The sequence below is a fragment of the Coenobita brevimanus genome, chromosome 93, assembly GCF_032717465.1.
Source record: "Coenobita brevimanus isolate Jiangsu-jjx chromosome 93, ASM3271746v2, whole genome shotgun sequence".
NCBI lineage: Eukaryota > Metazoa > Arthropoda > Malacostraca > Decapoda > Coenobitidae > Coenobita > Coenobita brevimanus.
The window spans coordinates 28,114,504-28,133,563 of NC_137046.1; the positions used below are offsets into that span (position 1 = coordinate 28,114,504).

The 19,060-nt window shown below is 46.4% G+C and overlaps 1 protein-coding gene across 1 annotated transcript in view; it reads left to right on the forward strand.

The window, feature by feature from the left end:
* The window catches only part of LOC145412389 (uncharacterized), a 98,854-nt gene that overhangs the window by 63,328 nt on the left and 16,466 nt on the right, over nucleotides 1–19,060 (forward strand). Inside the window, exons 6-7 of the mRNA XM_080282278.1 lie at nucleotides 14,917–14,991; nucleotides 16,251–16,266. Of these exons, the coding sequence (XP_080138404.1) occupies nucleotides 14,917–14,991; nucleotides 16,251–16,266 (91 nt within the window). The remainder of the gene's footprint in view (nucleotides 1–14,916; nucleotides 14,992–16,250; nucleotides 16,267–19,060) is intronic.

Genomic DNA, 19,060 nt, shown 5'->3' on the forward strand with positions numbered 1-19,060 from the left:
AGTCATCCATGCTCGGTTTGAAGAAACGTTTATTTGCATGCATTGTGTGACTGTGAAGAAAAGTGTAATGTGTTATATTATCACTGTATTAAAATTAGAATTAAAACATTTACCATGAGTATTAGCATATTAAGGTTACTGAACCATCCGGTAATGCCTGTAGCCTGCACTTGTCCTGCCACACACGAACATTGCCAACTCATCTTTTGTGTCAGTTGGTTATTTGAAAAAACATTAATCATAGCTTAAACACCAAAGAAAAGAGAAGTGAGGTAGAGCAGAGTATTGTGAATAACTTTTGTACAGCAGCATTTCATTTGTGGCCGTGACCCACTTGTGACAACTGGGTCTGGAATAGTCGATACCACTGACATTCGTCAGCATACTTGGCACGTGTGACCGATGGTGTCGTGGATGCTTTGTTTATGGTGCAGTGTCATTGAACGTTAAGAATTTAACAGATGATGCATTAGGTGCACTTGTGATTACTAGTGCTATGACAAAATGCTGAAGTATTCGTAATATTATGATTCTGGTTTACCTCATTTAAAGTCTTTGATAAACTTTATCACAACGTTTCATAATTTAGGTTAATTACTGTCATCAATGAAACCTCGTATCGCAAAAATCATGTTATTTTCACATATGTACGTTCTTAGACAGATTTGGGGGCGACCGCCTCTCAATTTTTTGCAGTCTTTATTGCATATAATAAAAGAACAATACTGTATTCTCAAATTATGTGCAATGAATATCTTGCTGCATCATATTGTGCTTGCACTTGCCTATGTTATTGCACTCCTATGACTGAAGTAAACAAAGTGCACTTTAACTTAGTTGAATTGATTAATTGACAGTTTTGCTACGAATCACGCCCCTCCCCCCCCCCAACCTTCTCCAAAGTGCTGGATCCGACCCTTTTCTTGGTCAGGAAACTGGGTTGATCGCACAAGGTAAATGGTTCTGGTTCATGCAAGTGAGCAGATGTCTACGGACATGGTTTTATTCACTGTTAGAACTTAAGCATCACCTAGAGTGTTATTATTTTTATTTGATAATCCGCCGTTATTAGTCGTCTTCTCACCTAGTATCAATTGAAGCAAAATTAGTGTTAAAGAGGGAAGTATTTTTCAATTGCATTTTTTCGCACAGGTACTCACTGTGTTTCTTTGGTAATATGTGTTCGCCTAATTGTCTACACAAAACGGTGTTTAGGACGCGAGCACCACCTGCTTTGGTAATGTAAACAGACGCCGGTTTCCCGCGCCGGATGCTATGTCTTCCTGTCGGGCTTGGTTGATATCAGGCGGCCCCACAACCAACCCCCCTCCCCCTTACCCCCATTATCATTACCCCATCCCTCCATGATCCCCAGGATGTGTGAACAAAGACTAGCCTGCTTATCATATTCATTATCTAAACTCTACTTCAGCCATTATTAAAGTCCTGAATAGTTTAAAAATATCTGCTTTTCGACTGACGGCATTAATAATTTGAGCTTTGAGGTGAATGCGCTTAACATACTGCAGGACAGAAAGAAAAGAACGAGCGTGACCTGTCTTCCTTGTGAATAACAAGAGAGATACATGAGCGTGGTTCAGATTAGTGATGTTTGTTATAAGAGTTCTAGCCTGCTGCCTTTTGCCTCTGAGGTGTGATACGAGTCGAGGTGTTTTCTCATCGACTTACACAGGTACATTTGGTGATCTCAGAGACGCTACGGATACTGCCAAAAGGTTCACAGGTTCAAACCCTTCTTTTAATTTTCATTTCCCCCTAATTATCTATCTATTTACATCGATGGATAAAGAAATAGAAAATGTATGTATATTACTACTTTCCGTCCACCTATCGTAGCTGAGGAAGGGATATTTCTTTAGTTATTGAATACAGTTTCAAAAATAAAGTGATATTCCACCCATGATTCTTCTTGAACACTTGATAACTGCACAGCTGGGCTTGATTTTATGGCATCATTTGATGATCCAGTTCTCGCTGCGGACTGAATGATACTACGTAACTGATCTTTTCGCCAGCATGGGTACCACGGGCAACAGAACACCTATATTCTGCAGGCAAGTGACGAGAACGCTTGACTAATCATCATTACGCGGACGTATTCGTTGAGGATCGGGGCAACAGTTCTAAGACTAGAGTAACTTTCGATGTCGTACTTCATCGTATCGCTGAGAGAGAGAGAGAGAGAGAGAGAGAGAGAGAGAGAGAGAGAGAGATGAAAACATTCGTAAATGACAAAGGAAATAGTAAGTTAAAGATACAGTTATGAACTGAAGAAACCAAGCTCAAGGCTGGCTAAGGTACAGTACAGCAGGCGTGATGACAAGCAACTTGAGGATTCTGTCCAGATTTAGCCTGTGCACGCAGCTGTGAATGTGGACTCCATTGAGCATGGCATGTGTTCCACCAGGCTGCAGTTTCCACCTTGGTAAATGAATATCTCAGCTTGTCTTGAGTTCACTTCACCAGCCTCCCTTCAATCCCCATTTCCATCACGAGATTTTTTTTTTTTTTTTTTTTTCAAAGCAGGACAATATAAGTGATTTAACAAGCCTGTAAGCACCATAGTTGAATGTGAACTGAATTAATGTGTTGGGGCCAGGTGACTGTGTTTGATAAGTAATATGTTGGTGGTATATTATAACTTGAGACGTTCTGTCGCAGACGTATGTCGAGGGGTTGCGTGGTGGAACTCTGGTTTAATTCTCTGTGTGGATAAATTTACACCAGCTGCTTACCAGTACTGTTCACTCATTTCCAAGCAGTTGGGCTAATGGGCTAGATAACATCGACGTGCACTCGTTGGTTTAGAGTAAATTACATATAAGCATACCTTCAAATAAAGATAAGCTGAAATTTATGTATGCATTAACTTGGTTTACATTGGATGTACTAAGATCAAGCTAGGCTTCGTTAGTTTTGGCCAAATTAGGATCAGGTAAATTTTGGTCAATTTAGCGTAGTCTTGGTTTGGTTTGGCAAAGCTCGAGAAGCTTATTCATGGTTTATTGAACTAGGGTCAGTTATGTTAGCTTAGACTCGATTTAGTTATTTTCGGCTCGTTTTAATTTGCTGAGACTCGACTTTGTTCGGGCGCCTTAAGTGGACTTCATTAAGGTCAGGGCTATGGTAGCAACAAACTTTGTATAAAGAGGATGTTCTCCCGCGTCATCGTGTTATGACCGACGCCTACCCGTCAGACAACCATGACGGGGTCCGTTTCTCTGTGAAAGTAGAGTTACTGGACTTATGACTTGAAGTGAAGATACAGCAGGAGAAGGATGGGTACGGTTCCCGGAGAGAACGTAGAGGAAGTGAGGAGGTGGGAGAAGTGTGGAAGAGGGGGAAAGAGAGAAAGATACAGGAGGAGTAAGGACAAAGACGTGATATGGGGTGTGAGGGAACAGAAGAGGAGGAGGAGGGAAGGCTCATACTCATGGGAGGAGCGGCAGAGGAGAAGAAAGAAGAGTAGAGGAAAGAAGACTGAGAAGGTTGTGGTGGAAGACAAATGCACGTTGCGGATGGATGGACCTGTGTGGCCTCCATCATGCTGCACCACCATTTAATGTTTTGCTGTGACTCACACACACACACACACACACACACACACACACACACACACACACACACACACACACACACACACACACACACACACACACACACACACACACACACACACACACACACACACACACACACACACACACACACACACACACACACACACACACACACACACACACACACACACACCATCATGCTGCACCACCATTTAATGTGTTTCTGTGACTCATGCACACACACACACACACACACACACACACACACACACACACACACACACACACACACACACACACACACACACACACACAGTATCATGCTGCAGCACCATTTAATGTGTTGGTGTGGCTCATTCACACACACACACACACACACACACACACACACACACACACACACACACACACACACACACACACACACACACACACACACACACACACACACACACACACACACACACACACACTTGCTGACAATCATACATGCCACTTTTACTAACACACATACAGCATACACACAACCACACTTGCACACACACATCCGCAGCAGTTGCTTACACACATTCTGTACACGTACATGCCACAGATGCTCACATATATGCATACATATGTACATACATCCATGAATGCATGCATAGTTACGTACGTACATACATACATATACACGCAGTACTTCCACACATACATACATACATATGGCATACGTTCACATACATGTGGGCATAATACACATGCCAGCCATGCCCCCATGTATACATACTCACGCCACATATGCTTACACACATGCATTTTTATGCCACACATATATACATACACACACACATACATACACGCCCCACACATGTTCACATGCATACATATACGTGCCACATTTGAAGCGCACACACACACACACACACACACACACACACACACACACACTGTAGATTTTACATGTTAGAGGCTATTGATATGTAAATACTGGTATAACGGACTGTTTAGCACACACACACACACACACACACACACACACACACACACACACACACACACACACACACACACACACACACACACACACACACACACACACACACACACACGTCGGTTCAGCAACACGGCTGAGTCTTTCCGTATCCTCATCACTACTGGACGTATCTGTATAATGTTGATGCCGTCTCCGTGTGTGTTTGTTTAGCTGTGGAGATATTCTTCCAGCCTGATGAGCACGGTGTGATCTTATTAACTTCTTCACTACGAGAGGCTCTCTTAAACCTACCGAATAAAATTACTAAGGCATTTGTAGCGACGGCTTTGTACTGTATGTTTTTACAGGTAGAGGTACAAAGATACTTTGACTCACTCTCATGTGAATAAAATATCTGGTGTCGGCTGGAGAAGAATACAAGAATTCTGCCAAGCATGAGGCCGTTATGGTGACAGCAGGATATTAGCACTCAAGATCCCACCGGTTAATGTCGGCTGATTGAATGCTGCTAGCTAGAATCAATCATTAGAATTGGTCCAACCATAAGAGGGTTATGACGGCCACTGATGATTTTATTATAATTTTGTTTGTATTGTTGCTGCTGCTCCTGCTTTGATTGTCGTTGTTGTTTTATTGGACTCTGGTCGGAACAGATATGGGTGTTGTGGTTGTCATTGTTGTAGTCGTTCGTGATGTCATGCTATAATTATTGTTGGGGTCGTCGTTCACGTTTTCCTTGTTGTTGAGGCTTGTTATTATTGTTGGCCTAATGACATTCTTGTGCACGTCTCGGTTATTGCACCAGGGATCAGCCTGTGTTAAGAATTAAAGAACTTGTGTGCAGTGTAGAGGAAACAAACCTGATGACCTGCTTTAGCCTGTCGGTTAATGAGATGACCTGTGCTGTGATATATAGATAAATGGAGAGAGAGAGAGAGAGAGAGAGAGAGAGAGAACTACCGAATTAATGTGAACATAAAATATCCCAAGCACGATACAGGACGCTTTATTGCCATGTAAGATAGTACAATCATATTATTGTGAGGCGGGAGCATGACGTCCCTCCTTCTGTGGACCAGTTCTTTGTCACATTTATTTGCCCTTCTGCCCTCTGAACCGTGTTCTTCGTGGCGTAGGAGTGCTTCTTTGGTATCTCTCCCTTAGCGGTTTATTTAGCTTATTACACTTTAACGTTCTCTTCTATGTTATTTATATTATTTATTATCATCATTGTTTCCATCAATAGCATGCAAGATGATATTGAGGTATAATGTGCCAAGTAAAGTGGTGTTGCTCTTCAAAGTCACTTACATTACTCTCTTTCCAGCCACCATAGTCCTGTTTATTGTTCTGCCTTGCCGTGTTCTGCAATATTCCTCTACCCTGTCAGCTTCCCTCCTTTATAACCGCCTCACCATCTTTGCCCACACACACTGTACAGCCTCATATATATCACTACGCCCTCTCCTTGTACACACTCCTCCCCAGCCTGCCTTCTGCTTCGCTTCCTACATCCTGCCACACATCTTTCCGTTTATCTTGGTGTCAGCCTTTTCTCCTCCCTCCACAACCACTACTTAGTTCACATCCCCTCCATCATTGTTTTATCTCCATCCCTAAAGTCCATTCCCTCACACCTTTTTTCTCCCTTGTTTCTATATTTCGCCGTCTGTTCTCTCCTCCATGTCGGTCTCCCCTAACAAGTCTCTTTTCTTTCCCTTCCACTGTCTTTGCCGCCTTGTACAGTGTCTTATAAATCCTCTTCCCGCCTCTCTGCATCTCTTTCTTTTCAGCTTTCATTTTTATCCATCTATATTCCTCTCCTTCCCCTTGTACGGTTCCCAGTTCATCTCCCTACTTCTTAGTTCAGACGCTCCTCATCACGCACTTTAATCCCATCTCACCCTTTTCCCTGTACTTCATTTCCCAGTCTCTCCCTGTCTGTATATCTTTCCATGTTCCTTCCCCCGTCTTTCCCTCCATTCACACGATATTTTCCATCATAACTCTCTCTCTCTCTCTCTCTCTCTCTCTCTCTCTCTCTCTCTCTCTCTCTCTCAGCCTACCTTCCCTACCTCCACCAGACAGCAAGCAACGGAAGGGAGGGAGGGATAGAAGAGAGGAAGGTAAGGTAACACAGGTGTTGCTCCCACGTGTTTCTCATCAGCCACAGGTGCTGTCCATGTTAGACCCTTCCACCGCACCGCATGTGTCTGGGTGAAGGGAAGGTGTGGTCTGTGTAAGTGCAGAAACACACACACACACACACACACACACACACACACACACACACACACACACACACACACACACACACACACACACACACACACACACACACACACACACACACACACACACACACACACACACACACACACACACACACACACACACACGTACAAAACGGAAGAAAGCCAGACAAAAATACTGTCATGTAGGAAATTTGGGTTGGGCTGGAGGGTGTGAGTGTAGTGCAGGGTAAAAAAGGGAGGGAATGAATCGAGGAGGAAGATTAGGGGGAGAGAGGGCTAAGGAGAGAAGGGGGGGGATATAGGTGGGATAAAAGATGCATAGCAAGTTCCTGAGAGTCGAGGTGGGGAAGATGATGTGAAATGAGAAAAATGGAGGAAACGAGACTGGAAGTAAAAGGCTGGAAAAGGAGATTGAGAGAAGAGATGAAGGAAAGAGTAAGAAGGGACTGAAATAGGGACAAAAATATAGGTAGAAAATAATGACAGTTATATAAGTATGTTGTCTTTGAAAAAAGGACTCTATGAAAGGAAGCTGGCAACGCGTCGTCAAATTTTTGCGTCTAGAACACATGTTCTTTACTCCCAAATGTTTCTGTCCCAGTATCGTCCAGACTTAATCTATGTTTCCAGTCTTTATGCATGTAAATTATTGGCTCAAATTGGTATTATTTAGTTCATGTTTCCCCCTCTCTTACAGTTGTCTTGCTATGTTGAATCCCTTGTAATAATCTTAAAGAAAAACCATTATATTTTTTTCTCTTCATTTTCACTGAAGCTGTGTTGAATATGCAGAAATTATGCCTGAGTTTAGCCTCAGGAGCACAACAGAAGCAGTTACTTATCCATAAACCATATGGTGATTACACAGATACAAAGCTGTTGACTTAGAGACAAGAAAACATGTAGTAATTTGTAAGTTTCCAGTATGTCAACTCGGGTCCAGTTACACTTGTTAGCCGACATCTGTCATTTCACACCTGTCATCTCGCACCTATCGCCTTATCCAGTACCTCACACCTGTCACCTTACACTTGCACCACTCCCCCACACCTGTCACCTTACACTTGCACCACTCCCCCACACCTGTCACCACACATCATTCCACACTTGTCAGCATTCACAGCTCCACGCCCACAGGATATGATAAAACTGAGAGGAGATTATTTGCGCTTATGTATTGTGTAAACATGCATTAATCTTGTTTTTTGTCCATTTGATGCCTTCTGCTCACGGTATTCATCCCTCCTTCCTCCTTCGTGACCTTTATTCAATTGTCATAGGTCATCTCTCTCTCTCTCTCTCTCTCTCTCTCTCTCTCTCTGCGCGCTCGCGCGCGCGCGTGTGTGTGTGTGTGTGTGTGTGTGTGTGTGTGTGTGTGTGTGTGTGTGTGTGTGTGTGTGTGTGTGTGTGCGTATTTTCATGGTGGTGTTCTCGTTATCCTTACCATCGCTCGTCGTAACAGCCTCTTGCCTTTATCGCAGGGAATTGGTCCGACAATTACTGAGCTTCGTGTCTCCAGACGCCTTCCTCAGAGTTTTCATTTAGATCTTTCAAATTATTTGATGATTTAGAAACTACAGAAAGACCGACATGGAACCATTAGTTACGATAAGGAGCGAAATCGATTCGAATGTGCCGTCTAGCCTGTTTGTGTTGCGAATCTTACATGTGAGTTACAAGTACAAGCAAATGCATATATTTACATATAAGAATAAAATTTGGGGAAACATCGTGTAATCGTTCGCAAGTGTAACCTCTGTAGTGTCAGTCTGAGGCATTTCTGGTGGTTGTGGCTAATGTGGATGTGGGCGTGGTAATGGTGGGGGCATTTTGAGGGGGGGGTTGCATGGGGTGGGAAGGGGTGGAGTGAGATTTGTGTGGAAGGGACTGGGTGAGGTGGGATGGGATAAGTGTGGGTGGGCTGCAGTGGTGTGGGTGTGGGTGGGCTGCAGTGGTGTGGGTGTGGGTGGCAGTGTTGCCACTTCTACAGATTTTTCTGTAGATCTACAGATTTTGTTAACATTTTCAGATTGTCAGATTTTGGTTGATAAAGAGGCTTCATCTACAGATGTTCATTGTGGAGGACATATTCAATATATATACAGACTTTGCTTCCTTTGTGGATGAGAAGAAACTTATGAATATTACTTCTGCCTTTTGAGAATGTTTTTAAAGTTCCTATCTATCTATCTATATACCTAGGCTGCTTCCCCCAAGGAAAGGGAGGTAGCCGAGACAGGATGACTCACTCTCCATTTACTCATCCATTCAAACACATTCATTCGCATCTTAGCCCCAAAGGGGAGAACGGACAGATCCTCACCGCACCACACCGCACAAGGGTCAACTGGGCAATGCAATCAGTGACATCCGCAGCAGGGCCCGACAGCAGAACTGGTTTACCCCTGCCACATCATAACAGACCCATCCCCTTACCCGCACCTGACCTGACTAGCTGATCAGACCAAATGCGGGAGAATATCCCCTCAGGGCTGCGTCATCACTTATTCATTCACAATTTCTCTCCATTTATTTCTGTCACGCACAGCCACTCTTCCTTGCTCAACAGACATCCCTCTCGCATCCAGCGCTCTCTTCACACTGTCCATCCATCCTATTCGTGGTCTTCCTCTCAGCCTTACACCTCTCACATCAGATCTAGTTATCTTTTTCACCAATCGCTCATTATCCATTCTCTCCATATGCCCAAACCATTGCAACACCCTCTGCTCAACTCTGCCAGCCATCTCCCGAACAACTCCAGTTCTCCTTCGCACTTCATCATTTCGCACCCGATCCATACGCGTCACTCCACACATACTCCTCAGACATCTCATCTCCATTACATTCAAACTTTTCCTCTCTGCTACACCCATATTCCATGTTTCAGCCCCATATAATGCAGTCGGTACCACAACACCCTCATACAGCCTTCTCTTTACATCCATTCTAAGCGAACGACATTTAAACACTTTTTTCATTCCTTCCAGCACCTTTCATACTTCATTTATTCTAAACTTCACTTCTGCATCTATTCTTCCATCCACAGCAACATGTGACCCTAGATATTTAAAACACTCTACCTCCTCAAGCAACTCGCCATTCAAAACTATATTCATCCCCCTACCATCTACCAACCTCGTACACTTCATCACTTTACTCTTATTCTCATTTACTTTCAATTTCCTCCTTTCACACACCCTTCCAAACTCCTCTACCAACTGTCTCAATCTCTCCTCTGAATCAGTCACCAGTGCAGTATCATCTGCAAACAGCAGCTGCTTCAGATTCCACTCTCCTCCATCAACATTTACCAGACTCAGTTCCACACTAAGAAAATATTTCACATACTGCGTAATCTACCACCTCCACTGGGAGCTGCTAAGTAAAACAACTGCTGCATTTTCATGTCAGTGGATGCAAAGAAGTGCATTATTTCACCGGGAAATACATTATATTTGCTCTAATTCAGGCGTGGATCCTCTATGATAATGAGTTAATATGAATGATTGAATTCGACTTGCCATCACTCAGCAAAGATAATACACTTCTTTTCCAGTTTAGCCTATGACCAAGTGTAGTCGGATTGGATGGTTGATTTGACTTGACACCAAGGGGATCCATTTCTTTCTCATAAGGAAGGCCCATCAAAATTCATGCAGCCACAATTTTGTTTTCAAGTTGTGTGACAGGCCCAGTTCCATTTGGTATAACAACTGGCTATACAAGTCCACTGTAAAAAAAAAAAAAAAAAAAAAAAAACTGCCTGCCATATTATTTTGTAACCGCTATATGGTGCTATTATATTATGACCAAATTCTGTCTTCAACATGTGGCATGTAGATCGGGAAAAATTTGGATGGTTCAACGGGAAGGCTATGGAAAGTTTGGATGGGGTTGTTCTCCATTTCCACCCAAGGAATGGTCACGTTCAAGGATCTACAGATTTCTACAGATTTTTTGGCGTCCAGCTTCAGATTTACCAAATTTTTTGGTGGCAACACAGGTGGGTGGACTCCATTGGTGTTGGTGTGGGTGGGCTGCAGTGGTGTGGGCGTGAGTGGGCTGCAGTGGTGTGGGCGTGGATGGGCTGCAGTGGTGTGGGTGTGGGTGGGCTGCAGTGGATGACAGTGATGTAGGGAAATGGGTGTGGGTGTGGGTCGTATTGATAGTGTTTAGAGATGGAGTGGGTGGTATGGAGTGATAGTGTGGAATGGTGATGTGGCGGTGTGGATGGTGATGTGAGTGATGTTGTGGATGGTGTGGAGTGGTGGTGGTTTGGATGGTTTGAAGTGGTGGTGGTGGTGTGGGTGGTTTGGAGTGGTGGTGGTGGTGGGTGGTGGTGGTGTGGGTGGTTTGGAGTGGTGGTGGTGTGGGTGGTTTGGAGTGGTGGTGGTGTGGGTGGTTTGGAGTGGTGGTGGTGTGGGTGGTTTGGAGTGGTGGTGGTGGTGGTGGTGTGGGTGGTTTGGAGTGGTGGTGGTGGTGGGTGGTGGTGGTGTGGGTGGTTTGGAGTGGTGGTGGTGTGGGTGGTTTGGAGTGGTGGTGGTGTGGGTGGTTTGGAGTGGTGGTGGTGTGGGTGGTTTGGAGTGGTGGTGGTGTGGGTGGTTTGGAGTGGTGGTGGTGGTGGTGGTGTGGGTGGTTTGGAGTGGTGGTGGTGGTGGTGGTGTGGGTGGTTTGGAGTGGTGGTGGTGTGGGTGGTTTGGAGTGGTGGTGGTGGTGGTGGTGGTGTGGGTGGTTTGGAGTGGTGGTGTGGGTGGTTTGGAGTGGTGGTGGTGTGGGTGGTTTGGTGTGGTGGTGGTGTGGGTGGTTTGGAGTGGTGGTGGTGTGGGTGGTTTGGAGTGGTGGTGGTGGTGGTGTGGGTGGTTTGGAGTGGTGGTGGTGTGGGTGGTTTGGAGTGGTGGTGGTGTGGGTGGTTTGGAGTGGTGGTGGTGTGGGTGGTTTGGAGTGGTGGTGGTGTGGGTGGTTTGGAGTGGTGGTGGTGTGGGTGGTGGTGTGGGTGGTTTGGAGTGGTGATGGTGTGGGTGGTTTGGAGTGGTGGTGGTGTGGGTGGTTTGGATGGTGGTGGTGTGGGTGGTTTGGAGTGGTGGTGGTGTGGGTGGTTTGGAGTGGTGGTGGTGTGGGTGGTTTGGAGTGGTGGTGGTGTGGGTGGTTTGGAGTGGTGGTGGTGGTGGTGGTGGTGGTGTGGGTGGTTTGGAGTGGTGGTGGTGGTGGTGGTGTGGGTGGTTTGGAGTGGTGGTGGTGGTGGTGGTGTGGGTGGTTTGGAGTGGTGGTGGTGGTGGTGGTGGTGGTTTGGAGTGGTGGTGGTGGTGGTGGTGTGGGTGGTTTGGAGTGGTGGTGGTGGTGGTGGTGTGGGTGGTTTGGAGTGGTGGTGGTGTGGGTGGTTTGGAGTGGTGGTGGTGGTGTGGGTGGTTTGGAGTGGTGGTGGTGTGGGTGGTGGTGTGGGTGGTTTGGAGTGGTGGTGGTGTGGGTGGTTTGGAGTGGTGGTGGTGTGGGTGGTTTGGAGTGGTGGTGGTGTGGGTGGTTTGGAGTGGTGGTGGTGTGGGTGGTGGTGGTGTGGGTGGTTTGGAGTGGTGGTGGTGTGGGTGGTTTGGAGTGGTGGTGGTGTGGGTGGTTTGGAGTGGTGGTGGTGGTGGTGGTGTGGGTGGTGGTGTGGGTGGTTTGGAGTGGTGGTGGTGTGGGTGGTTTGGAGTGGTGGTGGTGGTGGTGGTGGTGTGGGTGGTTTGGAGTGGTGGTGGTGGTGGTGTGGGTGGTTTGGAGTGGTGGTGGTGGTGGTGGTGTGGGTGGTTTGGAGTGCTGGTGGTGGTGGTGTGGTGTGGGTGGTTTGGAGTGGTGGTGGTGTGGAGTGGTGGTGGTGGTGGTGGTGTGGGTGGTTTGGTGTGCTGGTGGTGGTGGTGGTGTGGGTGGTTTGGAGTGGTGGTGGTGGTGGTGGTGGTGGTGTGGGTGGTTTGGAGTGGTGGTGGTGTGAGTGGTGTGGGCGGTTTGGAGTGGTGGTGGTGGTGGTGGTGGTGTGGGTGGTTTGGAGTGGTGGTGGTGTGGGTGGTGGTGGTGTGGGTGGTTTGGAGTGGTGGTGGTGTGGGTGGTTTGGAGTGGTGGTGGTGTGGGTGGTTTGGAGTGGTGGTGGTGGTGGTGGTGTGGGTGGTTTGGAGTGGTGGTGGTGTGGGTGGTTTGGAGTGGTGGTGGTGGTGGTGGTGGTGTGGGTGGTTTGGAGTGGTGGTGGTGGTGGTGTGGGTGGTTTGGAGTGGTGGTGGTGGTGGTGGTGTGGGTGGTTTGGTGTGGTGGTGGTGGTGGTGTGGTGTGGGTGGTTTGGAGTGGTGGTGGTGTGGAGTGGTGGTGGTGGTGGTGGTGTGGGTGGTTTGGAGTGCTGGTGGTGGTGGTGGTGTGGGTGGTTTGGAGTGGTGGTGGTGGTGGTGGTGGTGGTGTGGGTGGTTTGGAGTGGTGGTGGTGTGAGTGGTGTGGGCGGTTTGGAGTGGTGGTGGTGGTGGTGGTGGTGTGGGTGGTTTGGAGTGGTGGTGGTGGCGGTGTGGGTTATTTGGAGTGGTGGTGTGGTTGGAGTGGAATGGTCAGTGATATGAACCGCAACTAATTAGCTCCGGGTTCGGGTTCGGTTCTTGTAGCAATATGTCGGTTCCGGACACCATTCCTAAACACGGGAAACTCAGTTAGGAATATACAGTAAGGGGTTATTTTGTACTACCAAATAATTTCATTAACCGAACAGAACATTATTATCGCTCCGCCTTGGTAATGGCGTGGTGATAAATGTTTTTGTCCGCCTTTGTGTGTGTGTGTGTGTGTGTGTGTGTGTGTGTGTGTGTGTGTGTGTGTGTGTGTGTGTGTGTGTGTATTCCCATTATATCTCATGAACGGCTTGAGCTATCAACATGAAACCTTCAGGGTATCAAGATATGGCCAAAATCTTGGACGAGTTTGAAAATGGGCAGGGGAAGTCAAGGTCAAGTCACCAAACTGGTTGCTAAAGGTCAACTAGTTTTTATTATTCACCTTTAGCACCATTATATCTCATGAATGGCTTGTGCTATCAACATGAAACCTTCAGGGTATCAAGATATGGCCAAAATCTTCCGGCCCCGGCATCCCCCGGGGGGGTGCGGCCCTCTGGCCTCCCTGAATTGGGAGCCGGCCCCTAGCCCTCCCAGGAGGGGCCCCGCTCCACGGGCCCCCGGCCCACCCGGGGGGGGCGCCCCACAGCCCCCCGTGGGGGGGCCCGCTCGGGGGCCGCGCTTGTAAAGCCTTGTACACACCGAGATACAGTCTAGAGACAGTCGAGCGACAATGTATCTCGACTGTTGCGAGACAATCCAGATACAGACGGGCAACAGTCCTGTGACACACTGGAAACAAGGCAACTTTGTCTCTGGATTGTCTAGAGACTGTTGCGAGACGGTCGCTAGACATTTCTGCTACTTTCTCGCTGGACTGTTGCTAGACAATCGAGAGACAGTCCAGCGACTTTGTAGCGCGTCTGTGATTGAACCATCCACCTCGTGAATTTTGAAATATCAGTTTACAACCAATATTTGTCATATTAAACTCAAGAAGTGATATTCCAGTCACAGGCAAAATGTACATGTGAAGATATACATTTATGGACGAATATCTATCTATCTATCTATACAGTATATATATATATATATATATATATATATATATATATATATATATATATATATATATATATATATATTTCATTTCATTCATTCATCACCCAATCCTACATTGCCCCATGAGGAGAGTAGGAGCTCGGGGCTAGGCAAGTTGGTCCTGATATTTAAAATGAGAGTGACCAGCCTCACTCATCCCTGAGTGGCATTACGTGAGCAATAAACCCCAACCATCCCTTGGATATAAACCCTCACCGGCTCAATCCGATTGGAGCGCCGTAATTACTCACTAAACCACCAGGCGCCAAAATTTGGTTTTATGGTTACCACCCAGCGTAGGAAATGGTTTCCTGAAGTTGTCTTGTCACTCAGTGTAGAGTCACCCACAGGCAGAAGGAAGAGGAAAGAATGAAGGAATGAAAGACAGAAGAGGGAGTGTAAAGTCACCCGTAGGCAGAAGGACGAGGAAAGAATGAAGGAAAGAAAGACAGAAGAGGATGGAAGGAAAGAAGAATGGAGGAGAGGAAAGGGCAGACACCCGAGAGCAGCACTACATCGAGTGAGTGGATAGTGAGCGCCCGCACCTACGTATGTGTATCTATATATATATATATATATATATATATATATATATATATATATATATATATGTGTGTGTGTGTGTGTGTGTGTGTGTGTGTGTGTGTGTGAAAAATTGCCAAAACCAACAGTGGAAACACTAAAGCTAAGAACTGTCATGACTGAACCATATACAGTACGTACCCATAATTTTTCAACGATGTATGTAAAACGTGTAAATATACCATAATTATTATTAGGACAGACCGGAATACATACAGTATAATCTTTCAACGATGATCTATAACTTTTATACAAAATTAGAGTATATGAATATACATTGTAATCATTTAGGATTGAACCATATACATATAATTATTCAATGTATGTACAACTGTTATGCATAAATAATGTTAAAATATGTGAATACTGACGCCTCATAGCAGGAGGCGTGCATTTTTAAATGCGAACTTTAAGAAAAAGGAAAAAAAACTCCGTCATCCGTTGCCAAATCCCTCCGCACCGAGCAACTTGTATCTTGTCTTCATAGTGGGAGACAAAATACAGCCGAAATCTTGTCTCTGGACTGTCGCGTGACTGTCCAGCGACAGATTTAGACTTTCTTGAGACAGTCGCGCAACAGTCTAGGGACATTGTCGCGCGACTTTTGCTGGATAAAGTATCTTGGTGTGTACGTGACCCAGAGACAGTGTCTAGCGACTGTTGCGAGACAAATTTAGATTTTTCTGAGACAGATGCGAGACAGTCCAGAGACAATGTTGCGCGACTTTGTATCTTGGTGTGTACGAGGCTGTGGTCAACATCATATTCTAGCGGGCGATTAGCATTTGGCTCCTGAACGATTTTCTTCATTTTTCAGGGTATTGATTGACTCACTTCACATTGTATACTTTTCTATTGATTATAGTAATGTAGTGCAGACTTATTACTGGAAAAGTACAGATTATAGTTATAGACAAACTTAAATGTAGTTTATTGAGGAAGTCAATTTTCATTACTTAGTTTACTTTAATAATTGAACCCACATTATACGGAACTTTAAGATATGCACTTTATATAAACATAAAGATGACAGTTTTAAAAAGTAGTTAAAGATTTGTCTGTAACATGAGTTCTTAATGCATCATTTGCTTATGAGTTATGACACCTACTACATAATCATGTCCCATATAGTTCCATGTATATTATAATCCACTTCCTTTTGTATACTTTTTCTAATTATGGTCCTCACATATTGCAGACATGTTATTGGCAAAGTACAGACTACAGACAAACTTATAGTATATGTAATGAACTGAGAAATTAAACTTTCTTCCCTTGGTTTATTTTAATAATTGAACATACACGGAACTTAAAGATGTGCACCTGATATAAACATAAAGATGACACAATTTTAAACAGTTATAGATTTTTTCCACATGATTTCTTCTGCATCATTTGCTTGTGACACTTATTGCATAAACATGTCCTGTAGAGTTCCTTATGTATTATGATCCACTACTGTATACTGCGGATGTTATTTTTCCATGCAATTTTTATGTAGTATGTTTAGAGCCATTTAGACGTAGGAACAGGATTATAGAGAGTAATATTAGACTGGGCTTCTGTTTCCAGTTGACGAAGCAGTGTGTAGTTTTTAACGTGTTGTGGCTGCTCCTCAATAATGTAAACAAATAATGATCGCCGCAACAGGAACCGCCAGAAATCTACCGATTCCAGTTCCGGGTTCAGTTTCTCTAAAATGTGTCGGTTCCAGCGGTTCAGGGTTCAGGTTCGGGTTCAGTTCCACATCACTGGGAATGGTGGTGTGGTGGGGGTGGTTGGTGTGGAGTGGTGGTGTGGGTAGTGTGGAGTGGTGTCGTGGTGATGGTGGTGATGTGATTGGTGTGGAATGGTGGTGGTGGTGTGGATGCTATGGAGTGGTGGTGGGGGTGGTGGTGTGGATGCTGTGGAGTGGTGGTGGTGGTGGTGGTGGTGTGGATGCTGTGGAGCGGTGGTGGTGGTGGTGGTGGTTGGTTGCTGTGGAGTAGTGGTGGTGGTGGTATGGCTGCTGTGGAATAGTAGTAGTGGTGGTGGTGGTATGGATGCGGTGGAGTGGTGGTGGTGGTGTGACTGCTGTGGAGTAGTAGTGGTGGCTGTGGTGGTGGTGGTGTGGCCGCTGTGTAGTAGTAGTGGTGGTGGTGGTGGTGTGGATGCTATGGAGTGGTGGTGATGTGGCCGCTGTGGTGTAGTGGTGGTGGTGGTGGTGGCGGTGTGGCTGCTATGGAGTGGTGGTGGTGGTGGTGGTGGTGGCGGCGGCGGTGGTGGTGGTGATAGCGGTGGTGTGGCTGCTGTGGAGTGGTGGTGGTGGTGGTGTGGCAGATTTGGAGTGGTGGTTGTGATGGTGGTGGTGGTGTGGCTGGTGTGCAGTGGTGTTGTGGATGGTGTAGAGTTGTGGTGTACATTGGTGGTGTGGTTGGTGTACAGTGGTGGCGTGCATTGGTGTGTGGTGGTAGTGTGGTTGGTGTGCAGTGGTGGTGTTCATTGGTGGAGCGGGGTGGTGGTGTGGAGTGCATTGCTAGTGTGTAGTGGTGATGTGGTTCATGTGGAGTGGTGGTATGGATGGTGTGGAGTGATGGTGTGAGATGGTGGGGTGGATGATATGGAGTGATGGGATGTATGGTGTGTAGTGGTGGTGTGAATGTTGTGGAGTGGTGATGGTGGTGGTATGGAGTGGTGGTTTGGCTAGTGTGGAGTGGTGGTGTGGCTGGTGTAGAGTGGTAGTATGAGGTGGTGGGTGGTGCAGTGGTAATGTTGGTGCTGTGGGGTGTTTGGCCTCACCGCTACCTGTGAAGTGCCACGTGTCTGGCAGGGGCAGCTTGGCACTCGTCATGTCTCTTCTAATTGCCATGCTGAAGACTGTTATCTGATTAGGGTTAATAAATGCATGTTTTATTTGTATATTTGGGTAGCTAGAGATCTGTTTACTCACACACACACACACACACACACACACACACACACACACACACACACACACACACACACACACACACACACACACACTTTTTTTTCATTGTTTTCGATAAATTCTTCTGGCCAGTATGTGAAGGCAATGATGGTGAGTTGATGCAATGTGTAGGTGGTGTAGTGGTGTTGAACTGAAGAAGGTGGTGGTGGTGCAGGTGTGTCGCTCTCGCCCCATGCACCACCAGTCGCCCCTTACCCCTCCCCCCTCCCGCCCCTCATCTGGTTCGACTCCGGCATCCGGTGGTGCCGCTTCCGTTGAGGGTGTGTGTACAGGTGTGACTTCACTCAGGTGTGGCCTCCTAGGATTAGTTGGAAGGCAGCCGGGCGACAGTCCTCAACACCAGTAAGCAGCATTTTTGTAGTTGCTGTGAGCCTGGCCGCCGTCTCGCTACTGAAGCGCCTCTTACCCCTGCCGCGTGCAGCCAGATGTGCTGCTCTGGCTCACGCGCACGATAATCCCTCCCACACCATGCTAAACAGGTAATTTTTTGTCGACACTCGCGAGCATGTCCACAGATTATAAACTCTTATGCCTCTGTGTCGTGTGTCGTGACGATGGGTGTAACTCCCAAATGTTATGGCCCGATGCCCTGCCTGACAGCAAGGGTTGCGCCTCGAGCGATGACCATTTTCAGTGTGTGAGTGCCCGGCAGGAAGGCCCCTCGTGGTAGTGCCAGTGATCGCTCCACCTCGCCACTGGGCAGGCTGCGCTCTGTTTATCTCCCACACCTTTAAGTAAACCTTTCTGACAGTGTTCTCCCTACTTGACGGCCATTTGTTCCGTCGTAAATGGTAGTCTGGAATACTGGTGGTGTGTGGCAAGTGGACTCATGGCCGCCTCTCCACACATGTTGGTGTATGACGTGTAATGTTATCGGTCCAGTAATTCAAGTTATGCCAAGTAGTGTGAAAGTACTGGTCGTGTGTTGGTGGTGGTGACTATGAGCCAGTGATAATGACCAGGGTTTATTGATGGTGGAAGTCCAACCCACATGAAGTTCACCATCTTAACGCGGGAGGTTTCCCAGTGGAGTGTAAAAT